The following is a 13,305-nucleotide window of genomic DNA, read 5'->3' on the forward strand; positions in this document are numbered from 1 at the left end:
AGGGGGATCCACTGATAACTGTTCAGGACATCATTGAGGGAAGCAATGCCAACGCCTGTCAGAAGCAGATTGGAAGATGTGGCGGGACTAACGTCAAGGTCACGCAAGGAGTTTTGCGACCATGTTTTCCACGCAATGGAGAAATACAGGAGGGAGGAACGGAAACAGGCCGAAAAGGGGAGAGACATTCAGAGAAAACTGAGACAAATGCAGCTGGAGGGGCTGACAAGAAAGGACAAAAAAAGAAAACAAGCCCCAGTGATCACTCCGTCGCCGCCGCCAGAGGGCACCATGGCACCCAGGGAGGTCCACAACCGCCACCTCAACAGCAAGGCCAAAGAGCTCCTGCCATTCCAGTAGTGAATGTACACACAACAATCCCCTGGACAGTGGCAAAACATAAAGAATGGAAACAGACCCAGGAATCAAGGGCACCGACCACAGCAGCAGACACACCAAAAGAGGACCAAGAGGACCTCCAGGTGTCTGCCGGGATGCCATCAATCAGGACATACAAAAAGGGATTGTCCTACCAATCCATGGCTGCCTAGGCAACCACAACAGGGTAATTGGCAAAGAAATGACACCAGCTCAGATGCATGGCAGCAGTCTCAGACACAGGCTCCACAGGGCCCAGTGAACCCGTGGGGAGGACCAAATCAGGGATACTAGGGATGCCCAGGGAATCCTAAAGGGGAGGGTCAGCTAGTGGCAGTAACTATGCAGGCTGATGAAGAACCTATGCTGCAGGTTCAGGGGAACAATAGAGGCCCACCCATGATGATAGATACTGGAGCAACTTACTCATGTGTAAGACCAAATTATGCCTCTCACCTCCCCATGTCAGGCAAATACGCAAAGACAGTAGGATCTTCGGGACAAAACGCAGCTAATAACTATGACAGTTCCAGTAAAACTAGAAGCAGGAGGGAAAGTTACCTGCATACCCATATTAGTATCAGAACAAACTCCAGTTAATCTATTAGGAAGAGATGCACTGTTATTGGCGTAAAAGATGAAGAAACTCATATTCCAAACATCACCATATTAGTAAACTATTTGGTAGAGCAGGGTCACAAGGCATTATCTGGGAAAGTACAATCAGCGAAACGAGAGATAACATAGTAATTAAAGTGGCCTCCCTGTGAATAGATGTTTGTTTTGACTATAATTTTACAAATAATTGTTCACCTGCTAAAGTAACGTTGGACGGAAAGACAGAGGTAGAGTATGATAGAGATTGTAGAGAGCTTTCTGGGTTAAATGACACAGAGAGGTAGACTAGGGAAGGTAACAAAGGAAAGTAAGTTAATTGGGAAGTGAGAATTTCGAATTTGAAAATAATGCCTTCTAATAATGTGATTGCAAATATGTTATTAGTTATTGGTGGTTTGTGGATAGACTTTACTAATGCCATGTTTTAGTCTGCGGGTGAAAGAGAGTGGTGCTCGCTGGGCTATATCGGGCTGTAAGGGACATTTGAAGCAGAGGTCTGAATAGTTGAATCGGAAACGTTCTTTGACAATTTCTAATTATTATTACTCAATTCTATAGTTTGCGTAACACCAGTGATTTATGCAAACAGTAAATGAATTCTAAAACGATAATCTGTTTCCGTTACGTGGAACAGTGGATTGCAGGTAGTTTTGACTATTACGCTGATGGGACAGCACCAACTTTTGTAGGTTCTAGATTTGTTAAACAACAAATGTATATTTTGACTAAATTAATGCAATAGGTTACAATGATAACGTTACCGGAAAGGGGCACAATCTAAAGCGAAACTGCTATTACCTATGTCGTTGATCCAGTAACGACACCAGGATAATTTGAAATGGGAAGAAATGGAGCCGATTTTGGGGTTGGATAATCCTTGCGAGAATTACAGACAATGGAGTCTAAAGGGTAATCAATTAAAAATACTCCTTGCAAACTCCGAGAACCTTGGATGTTTTTCATCTCGTGAGAGATTTTATGTCGTCTTATTCTGGAGTAGTCACGAGGAATTAGATTGAAACAAACAATTAATGATTTGAGGGAGTACAGTGGAATTATCTTCATCATGTTTTGTTTGTAGTTAAAACGTTTGGGTGGCTGATTAAGATGTACTATAGTGAATGTTAACGACATGTACACTTTCTCTTCCAGGAGAATGGGGGTTTCATTATCTCTCTTTTTGGAATGTTTCCCGAGTCTGTGAGCTGAGAAGAGTAGTTCGGCAGTTTTATAAGTATACGAGGATCCGGATTAGTCCGTAGAATTAAGTAAGGCCTGGCAATTTGTTTGTTTTTGCCCTATGTTTTACCACACACACCAGCACACACAACACACCTTTTATGAATATTTGTTAGTTGTGTAGGGTTTTTTATTTTGGTTTTAGTGGGTTTTTCACGGGTTAGAAATGATACACCTTAAATGGCACACAAGTGAAATGTGTTTCTATTGTCAGAGTTTTGGTTGCACACATGTAAATTCTCCTGATAAGAAAATGTAAACCTGGTACACAAAATGTTTGAAATATCTTTACATAATGTCTGAGGTACAGAAAAAAAAGGGAAAGAGAAACTCACTTAATGGGGTTGAATGACCTCTGACCTGGCTTTCTGGTGAGGCCTGATCACCCTCACTAGAGAGCCTAGAGACATTGTGTGAGATTTAAATGTAGTTTGTAAACTCTAATGATTAGGAAGAAGTTTATAATTTAGCAATAGGCCTGTGTGTGATTCGGACCATGACAAGGCCAGAGAGAGAGCGCTAGCCCTGAATGAGGAAAATTTGCCGCTAGTCAATTTTACTATTCCTTGAATTATCTTATGGGATACAATTAAGTTAAGATGTTATCAAGGGTTGTAATTCTAATTTGATTTGTTATTTTGATTTAACAGGCAGTGTGGTTTTGTTTTTTGGGTACATGAATCACGATGTGAGTAATGTGTCCAAAGGGGGAATTACCAGTCCCCTGGGGCCTTTTGGTAAATATGCAAATTGTATTAACAATATGAGCAGTAGTAATTAATGGGTTATGGGTTAGATCAGGGGTGTCAAACTCATTTTAGCTCAGGGGCCACATGGAGGAAAATCTATTCCCAAGTGGGCCGGACCGGAAAAATCATGGTATATATAACTTAAAAACAACAACTTCAGATTGTTTTCTTTGTTTTAATACGATCAACATACAACATAAAGCTGGAGCCTCTGAGGACAGTGTGTCCAAAATAGTACAAGCACAACATCACTATTAATCATAAAACACGTCAAGTTTATTTGAAAATTCTAAAGAAAAAGAACACAAACACACAATGCCTCAGTGATTAACAGAACTGTTTCACAGATCACAGAACTATATCAGGGTGTCATTTCTCAGGCAGAAATGTAGATAAAAATAATGAAATCCTGTTCCCCAAACAAGTGCAAGAACCACAGAGTCAAGAATAGGTTAAATATACAAATAAAATAAAATCAATTAAAAACAATAGCACATCAACATAAAAACATATAAACATAAAGCTGGAGCCTGAGGACAGTGTCCAAAAGCACAACATCACTATTAATCATAAAACACCAAGTTATTTGAAAGTTCTGAGGACAAAGAACACACAAACACACAATGCCTCAGTGATTAACAGAACTGTTTCACAGATCACAGAACTATATCAGGGTGTCATTTCTCAGGCAGAAATGTAGATAAAAATAATGAAATCCTGTTCCCCAAACAAGTGCAAGAACCACAGAGTCAAGAATAGGTTAAATATACAAATAAAATCAATTAAAAACAATAGCACATCAACATAAAAACATAAAAATAAATCTGAAAGCGTTGCTCAAACTCCCGTAACAGTCCCGTTATTTTATCTTTGAACCGCTTCATGTCTGCCACATGTCGGGTCGCGCACACATTTTTCAGACAGGGGAAGTGAGCTGCATCACCACCGGCAAGTTGCGTCTCCCACAATGACAGCTTCAACTTGAAAGAACGTATGCTGTCATAATACTGCGTGACAACTTTGTTGCGCCCTTGCAGCTGTTTGTTCAAGTTATTCAGGTGCTCTGTAACATCCACCATAAATGCAAGGTCCTGCATCCATTCTGCGGAATGAAATTCTAACACTGGTTTGCCCTTTTCTTCCATGAACTGTTCAATTTCTTCTCGTAAATCAAAGAAACGCCTCAGCACAGCACCTCAGTGTGGTATGGCAGGCCATAGATGTGGTCTTTCTCTCTGAGAAGGCTGTCAAACTGACGGTGATTCAGGCTTCTGGATTGGATGAAATTAACAGTTTGGATGACCACCTTCATGACGTTATCCATCTTTAATGACTTGCAACACAAAGCCTCCTGGTGCAAAATACAGTGAAAAGTCAAAAAAATCACATCCTCCATTTGCAGATTGCACTTTCTCTCTGAACTTTGTCACAACGCCTGCTTTTTTCCCGATCATTGAGGGCGCACCATCTGTAGCCAGGCTGACAGCGCGGGACCAGTCCACTCCGACCCTGTCCAGCGCGCCGACGAGTGCTGTAAAAATATCAGCTGCTGTCGTTGTATCGGTCATCGGCACCAACTCCACGAACTCCTCGGTGACGGTCAATGTGTCATCAACACCGCGGATGAAAATGGCCAGTTGTGCAACATCTGTAATGTCCGTGCTTTCATCAATTGCAACCGAAAACGCAATAAATGACTTTACTTTTTGCTTCAACTGGCTGTCCAAATCCACTGAAAGATCGGAAATCCTGTCTGCAACTGTGTTTCTTGTCAGGCTGATATTTGCAAAAGCCTGCCGCTTTTCAGGGCACACAATCTCCGCTGCCTTCATCATGCATGTTTTTACAAATTCACCCTCACTAAATGGTTTTGAAGCCACTGCGATTTCATTAGCAATGAGGTAGCTAGCTTTCACTGCAGCGTCACTGATGTCTCGGCTGTGAGTAAACACAGACTGCTGTTTCTTCAGACCCGCCAACAGTTCATTCACCTTCTCTCATCTCCGCTGTCCTTGAAAGTTGTCATATTTGTCGGCATGAAGACTCACATAGTGGCGACGAAGGTTATATTCTTTCAGCACTGCAACATGCTCTGAACACACCAAACATACAGCTTTCCCATTCAATTCCGTGAATAAATAGGATGACCATTTTTCTTGGAACACTCTGCACTCTGCGTCCACTTTTCTCTTTTTTGACAGAGACATATTGGGGCAATGAGGGTGCCAAAGCACATAATGTTAAAAGTAGAAGCCGTAATAAATATCGCGGGCAAAACAAAGTAGCTCATTGGCTGCACGTGCTTGACCTACTTGCTCTGCCCCGGTATAAACAGTTTGCTTGCTTAACACAATTGCTATTGCGCCATCCAGTGGACGCAATTGGAACAGCAGTTTATTTTATTGAAAAATTGCAGCGCATTTTTATACTTTACAAAAAAAAAAAAAATACAAAAACAAATTATCCTCAAAATCATCTCGCGGGCCGGATTAAACCCGTTTGCGGGCCTGATCCGGCCCGCGGGCCGTACGTTTGACACCCCTGGGTTAGATGGAATGTTTTATGTGCAAATGTATCTGTGACAGGTACAAAGTATAAAGGGGGCCTGTCTCTGAAACTAGTGGACTGCAGCAGGCTGCAAGAATGTGCACGTCCTAATCTCAAGGCTTCTCCTGACCGATAAGAAGACATGGCACAGTAGCATTCTGTGTCTCACTTAATGTTCTTAAGACTCTCACGGGTGAAGGCTTCTCTGCCCAACCTAGTAGGAGAATCTAAGCATTGTTTACGCCCTGGAGACTTTGTGGTGGTAAAAGACTACAGAAGAAAGAGGTGGAAAGACCCTAGGTGGAGAGGCCTGTACCAGGTGTTGCTGACTACCTCGATGGCGATGAAAGTAGCAGAGAGAGATACCTGGATCCATGTGTCCCACTGTAGGAGAGTTCCAACCCCAGAAGAGGAAGATGGCCCCGCCACTGCGTAGCATAGTTTTTTCTGTCTGTGTCTGTGTGTCTTTGCAGCAGTGTCTCTCAACTTCCCTATTTGGACGCTGCCAGAACGACACACTCCACAGACCGATGTTGATAAATTGAGAGAGACTCTGCCTGAGCCCGAGACCCTAGGGATGGTAGAAGGAGTCCTGAGCGAAAGGGACCAACGCCAGCCCGGAGTAGAGGCCCAGAAGTAGATGGTCATCGAAAGAGAGCCCTGCTGGGCACTCACAACAATGAGGACAATTTGTTCTTATCTAGAGCAGAAATGGTTGCTAATCTTACATCTGGACAAGAAGAGTGTTGGGTGTGTGGGTTGGGGCCAGTTAAGGTAGGAGCAGGTTTACCGCTTGTGGGAGTTCCCATAGGGGTAAAACTGAATATGCAAATGGTCTTACCATTCTTAGTGGAGATACCATGTAACCCTGAACCCATGACGTTCTCTGTATTACACAACCACACAGGCCCACAGTCGTTTGCTAGGCCAGATACCGGGTTTGGAGGGTGGATCATGCAACTGTGTCTGACCGTTGTTTTAGTCATTGTATTGATTTTGCTGCTCATCCTCATGTTGAAGTTTTGCTGCAATTTGTGTTTAAAACTGGTAACAAAGTCAAGGCCAAAAGTAATGTTAAATGTTGCCATGACCCAGGGCCAGAATGCAGGTTGCGAAGGATTAGCTGAGCTACCCTTTACAGCTGAATACTGTGTTGTTTGAAAATATAACCTTAATGCAAGGATGTTAGTCACTACATAACCTTGTATTCATGTATTAGTCACTATATCCATTTGTAGTGTTTGTGTCTAATGATGTGGGACCTATAAAGTCCCAAAGGAGGGATATGTTGGAGATTTGTAGTTAACTACTCTGTCTCACTTAAGGGCAGACAACATAACAAACCAATTATATGAATTATGCATGTTGTAGAATGAAATGCCTATATGCCCAAGGATTAAGAACCAATTAAAGGGTTAAAACAGAGCCATGATGAAATGGCTCCATAGGTATTTTTCCATGACATATATTATAATATGCTTAACAATAGTAGAGACATTTCTTTAGTGCAAATGCTGTGCTTCTGAGAAAGGATGGTTCCCTCTAGCTCCCTGTAGCTGATCTGGGTGTGTAGTCAAGGACATGGGATGGAGATAAACTTCAGGAACAGATAGACCTGTATTGTTTCCATTTCTTGTTGTTTCTCGTTGCTTCCAAGTAACCTGGTGGTCAATACAAAGAGCCTCAGAGTGACCACAGCTTTTCAGTTCATCCTGTCTTTTATTATCTTCCAAGGGCGCAGCAGTGTGGATATATGAGTAGTAACGGAACTAACGTTATCACTTGTTTGTGCGCTGTGACCTGATACACATAGCCACAAGAAGAAACCATAGTGGCTCAAGGTCAAGGGAGGGTAGCTGTTTGGATAAAGAGGGGGTTCTGATATGATATGAAAAGGAGACCAAGCAGACATGGGGATAGACAGGAAAGAAGCTAGACAAAGAAACCATAGTGGCTCAGATATGATATGAAAAGATGAAGCTGTATAAAAAGAGAGCTCCATGTCTGGGACAGCAGTTGCTCTGCAGACCAGCTAATAAATTTGATTTAGTTCCTATTGCAACTCAGACAAATGAAAGAATGGATGACATACTGACTGACTGGAATCGATTAATTACATTTTCAAATTGTTGGAATGATGGGTTGCACGCATCATGCATGCTCTGCACTTTAAGTGGCTAGTAGGCAAATAGGCCTACATTAGGGTATAATGACTATGGCTGCATGCCTCCAGAAGGGCATCTTTTGAGGCTGAGGGGTGCTTTTCCGAAGGCGCATGGTGCTGCATGGAGATCACAAGCTCTTCAACTGGGCAGCAGTGTCGTGATGGATGGAATAGCCTATACAGAGACTACCTAAGACCACTGCAACAGAGTTATTGTAAAGTGTGGTAATAAGCTTATGCCAGACTTAGCCTACATTTAACTTCTCCCTTGATAATTTCAAAGTCCATATGTTCATGACCCAGTTCATATAAATCATGTCAAATTATTTTTAAATTCATATTAACCCCTCCTACAGAATATGCTTTGGCAAGATTGAGTGATGAAAGAAAATTCTAAATATTCCATAAAAAATAATTTGAGTGGCAAACACTCCAGCGGTCACACATAGCCATAGATTCACCAAACATCTATTATTATTATTCTGTTTCATTATTCCTGGTATATACTACTGGTTGTAGTTGCAGATAGAGCCCAGAGAATGGGATGGTGCAATATTGAATTAGGCATATTTTGATAAGGTGCATGCATGGGGATGTCCACGTCACCCAGAGATATGCCCATGCTGTAGAGATACACCTAGCTGATTGAAACTTCACTATTGTAGGCATAATACAGCTAGTACTGTCTAGACCTGCGCTGGCAAACAAATCCATTACATTAGCTACCTAAAATGTGAAGTAAACTCAACTGAGGAGTAATAGAGAATGGAGACCTAACTTGAACACGTGCAGGATACCTCTTTCTGGTTTTCCTGACCGTTTAAATAAAAAATAAATAAATGTTACGCTTGTTCGCGTAGCACTTCTCAAAGACTGTTTGGTGTACGTTTTTTGGGTTGGTGAGATGAAACTGCCAAAACTCTGAAAGGTATTATTGTACGTCAGAATTGCAACAAGATTTGTTCAAGCCTAAAATCTTAGTCCGTAATCGTAACATGGTTTTCGTATGTTCACAGATGAAATTTCACATTTACGTTTCACGCACGGCTTTTCTTACGATCCTAACAATTTACGTATGGATTTTCTTACAATCCTAACGACACGTCCATTCAACTTTTTGGCAGCTATCTGGCTCCATAGCTGGCTTACTATCAACGTGTAAAATGGTCTTGAGTGGCAACAAATCTGCCCAATTAGCTTTCCATACACCCACTCCTTTCGACACACCCACTCGCCCATACTCCGGTCGCCATATTGGGCTGCAGATACCCATACTTGACACACGGGTTGAAAAAGCATGCAAATTTAGCGTCGGACGTCATTGATGACGTACTTCTGATAAAGTGATACACGCATCGGCACACTGTTTCGAAGTTGGCGATTTCGATGCATGCCTCGGAGCTCCAGCATCAAAAGTAACATCACTAATTAATGATACAGCACTGCCTTTTGTGCCTTATTGCTTAAATACAGCATGGCCAGATCTGGGACCAGGCTAATAATCCTTAAAAAGACCACTAAACGTAATTTCAGGTATATCGTGTAGTGTATTATTTACCTGCTGAAGCCCAGCTCTTTCTTATAGCACCAGAGGACAGATGGTCTGGCTCTGACTGCGGCTTTGGACAGCATGTGGTGCAGGATGACAACCTGGATGAAGTTAAATTAAAAATAATTAAACAATGATTACAGGTGACACACAAACAAACAGTTCTTGGCTAATATCAATGTCTTAATCATGTAAAAGTAGACGTTTTTACCTGGTCTCTGCCATGGTCCCCGACCACCACGAACATGGTGCGGTGCTGCTCAGAAACGCCATTATCTATCTGGACACGGATCCTGTTATCTATCTTCTTCCGAAATGTTGCCATGATGGTCCCTGAGAGCGAAAAGGAGTAAGGCTGGTCCAGTAAGGGTGTTATGCAAGCGGACTATTTCTGATGTACTACAGCTAGATAGTTCTGTCAATGAGCATCTGGGTACAACCTGGCAGCGGCACAACAGTACATCTAGTTAGCTGATCACATCCCTTCAATCCAACAGATTATTTATATTATGATTTATCTAGCTAGCAGTTATACAACTCTCTGGTTTAAGATATCGTTCTTACCTGACGTAGTTAGTAAGCCCACTTGTGTTTAATCCTAATAAAACGAATGAATGTAGATGAAAACACGATAAAACTCTGGAAGCAGTTACTTTAGTTTACATGCTGGCCATCATGCCGATAAATTCACGTGGGGACGGCGGTACTGAAGGACCATGATATGACGTCAGACTTATGCGACAAAGGTACATGAGCCGTCTAACCAAATGCCTGAAGATAAAATGTTAAACCTGAAATAAACTAAAAATACTCACAAGCAATGAGGTGCAGAAACACGTGAACCTACAAATATATATAAATAAAATATGACTGATATTTCTAAATATATTCATGATGGTACAATACCAAAGATTATGAACATACTGACAATATATACATCTATCCACACTAACAATGGGAGTCGTTGTCCACCATAGCGGCACGGCAGGCTGTCTCGCTCGCGCCTATCCTTTCTTTGGCTTGGTGAATAAATCTCATTATTGCGATAAAAAAAAATAAGAAAAAAAATATACAAAATTATCAACTTACATCCCTACATCAAACATGTCTAACAAAACAAAACACAGGTATAAACAAGAAAATACTAAATACATACAAAAATATGTATATAAATACAAATGACAATTCTAGTGCAATTGTATTCACTCAGAAAAAATCTTATGATTCAGGAAGACGTTATTCTTTTTTGTTATTCACTATGGATAATGTCTTAACCAGATGATAACATTAAGAATATATATATTGGTAATTTTGGTATAGAATTCTGGAAATTATTGCAATCCATTTTGAATATTCGATGAAGATTGTTGACGTCAACCGCGGCAGTGTTGCCAATTTAGCGACTTTGTCGCTATATTTAGCGAGTATTCAGACCCCTCTAGCGAAACATTTTCAAAAAAGCGACTAGCAACAAATCTAGCGACTTTTTCTGGTGTTATTGGAGACTTTTGGAGACTGACGTGAAAGCACGTATCGTTCTTACTCTGCTCAACGAGCAGCCAGGGGGCAACCGCGGGCCCCACCCCCCGGGTGCTGCCGCGGGCCCCACCCACGTCCCAAAGCACTCACAGGCGGCCCAGTCCTCGCGCAGCAGTCCCTACCAGCTGCAGTCAGAGCAGGAGATGTTCACCCCTCCCTGTCCAGACTGCAAATGAATCGTGCATGCAGGAAGCCGCCCTGGCTTACATTCAGGACTGGATGTAAATGTAGGGTGTTTTTTACTCACTTTTTGTCTCTCCCACGAAATTATTCCACTGTCCTACTGCATCCATCACAATTACATGCATATGGCCAATTATGCAAATTAGGTGATGACGGCATTTAGCGACTTCTAGCGACTTTTAGGACAGCCAATAGCTACTTTCCTTACTGAGGAGTTGGAAACACTGCAACCGCCTGGTATTCAATGGAGAGATGCTATGCTACTAGCCTCATGACATGAATATGCATCGCCATCTCGAGACAACTCTGATATAAAGTGTTTTTTCCCTCAAAGTTGCCGAGATTTCACGTGTCATGCTTCTAAGTACACTCGTAACAACTTAAGCATTACGAAACTTCTATTAGATCAAATAAAACTGATGAGGCAAATAAGCCATACATTTTTTGTTGACCAAATTCAACACTCATTGAACTGAATTGCTTGGTTGGCGAAACGATTAAAACGCCACCTGCTGGAGGGAGACAGGTTTTCCGCCAAATTGGGCCTCTTCCTCTCTGACAATACTAAAAAGAGGGGTTATTATCATTTATAACCAGACTGCCTCATCTCTATACATCACCAGAGAGGAAGATAAAGAGGCCCAATTAGGCAGAAAATCTGACTCCCTCCAGCACGTGGCGTTTCTTCATTGTTTCGCCCACCAAGCAATGAGGTCAATGACGGTGTCGAACGTGGTCAACAAACAAATGAATGGCTTATTTGCTACGTGAGGTTAATTTGATCGAATATAACTTTCGTAATGTGACATCCCGGCGACTTTGGGAGGAAAAATGGCTATGCATATTCATGGCATGAGGCTAGTAGCATAGTATCAGTCTCCTTTGAATACAGGCGGTTGAAATCAACAACCCTCATCGAATATTCAAAAGCGGATTGCAATAATGAGATGTATCCACCAATCCAAAGAAAGGATAGGCGGGAGCTAGACAGCAGTGTCGCTTTATGGTCAAAGACTCCCATTGTTAGGGCGGAGAGACATGCATCTTGTCAGTATATCTATAATCTTTGACTGCACTTAATAAAATCACCACTTCAAGGTCTTCCTCAACAAGTAACACACCATAGTAAAGCTGTTTAATTTAGCCTCTGAGCTAATAAGAAGCGTAGATAGGAAATGTAGTCTTGATTCATCCGTGTTCCCTACCCACCTCTCAGACTGTGTCGTTTTCTACAGAGAGTGCAATACACAGCTCTTTCCATCACAAGTTAAAACCATCTTGTCTAGCCCTGGCTACACCTTCATCACCCAGCAATAAAGGACACTGGACACAATCACCACAAATCAAGGGTAATGCAACATCTTTATTGAAACTCTTGAAGCAACATCAATTTACAAACTGAGGAATTGGGAGCTTCTTTTAAAAACGTAACAAAAATGCAAAGATGAAGTGAACAAAACAAAAACAGGGGGGGGGGGACTGGGCAAGAGAAAGAAATACACCCGGGGGCTCGGACCAGCAGTGGCAGGGTATTTTTGTGTTTCATTTTATTAAAAAAAAATATATAATGAAATCTTTCAAGTTTACAGGAATATTTGTTTCCAACACAGGCTTGCTTAAAACCGTCGTAACATTAAGGATTTACAGATTGGCTTGTGTATTCAGACTAATTTTAAAACAATATTTTTTCAATATCAAAGCAGGCATTACTTTGATCCAAAAGCCAGGAGAAATACCACTGATGAGAAACAAAAAGGACAAATAAAAGTGAGATGGGGGCAAAATGCATTCTGGATATCTTGAATGTTTAGTGTGGCCTGGAAAGTTGTCAGTCAAAACCTGTTCCAGTCGTTCCTTCCACCCCCCCCCTCCCCTCCCCCCCCCCCCCCGGCCCTGACCCTTCAATTTGCCCCACCCAGGAAAAAGGTAACCAAGTAAATAGGTCCACCACTACACTGTTATACGTACCAGACGTTTTAGATCTGCAAACATTGAAATGTTAGGGCCAAGGAGAAAGGGTGAATTGGGACAGTCAGACAGTCAAACACAGGCCCGATCAGGACCTCATGGCCTGGGCATTGCCTCCTCGAGACACCCCTCTGGATCCCTGGCCTGCGCCACGCTTGTAGTTCTGATTATAACCATCCTGAAGCAGGGAAAAAGACAGACAAAACATTACTACTAACCGTTCCTTATAGAATACTCCTATATAGATTCCTAACAAATAAAAGGAGACCATCCAATATTAAGGCAAGGAGAGGGCAAACTTAGGCCCACAAAACAATACTAACATGTAATGCAACAACTCCTATAGATGCCAAACAGATAATGAGACCATC

General features: G+C 41.9%; 2 protein-coding genes across 3 annotated transcripts in view; both read right to left on the reverse strand.

Moving 5' to 3' along the window:
* The window catches only part of nat10 (N-acetyltransferase 10), a 34,603-nt gene extending 24,678 nt beyond the window's left edge, over positions 1–9,925 (reverse strand). The window contains exons 1-3 of the mRNA XM_084171151.1: positions 9,809–9,925; positions 9,456–9,577; positions 9,254–9,345 (exon numbers count right to left, since the gene is read on the reverse strand). Of these exons, the coding sequence (XP_084027277.1) occupies positions 9,254–9,345; positions 9,456–9,569 (206 nt within the window). The 5' untranslated portion in view covers positions 9,570–9,577; positions 9,809–9,925. The remainder of the gene's footprint in view (positions 1–9,253; positions 9,346–9,455; positions 9,578–9,808) is intronic.
* A 2,384-nt stretch (positions 9,926–12,309) lies between these two features.
* Positions 12,310–13,305, reverse strand: part of caprin1b (cell cycle associated protein 1b) — a 49,337-nt gene continuing 48,341 nt past the window's right edge. For both annotated transcript variants that reach the window (XM_084171663.1, XM_084171662.1), the window contains one exon: positions 12,310–13,112. In XM_084171663.1, coding sequence (XP_084027789.1) covers positions 13,023–13,112 — 90 coding nt within the window. In that variant the 3' untranslated portion in view covers positions 12,310–13,022. The remainder of the gene's footprint in view (positions 13,113–13,305) is intronic.

This window comes from Coregonus lavaretus (genome assembly GCF_964263955.1).
Source record: "Coregonus lavaretus genome assembly, chromosome: 11".
Lineage (NCBI taxonomy): Eukaryota > Metazoa > Chordata > Actinopteri > Salmoniformes > Salmonidae > Coregonus > Coregonus lavaretus.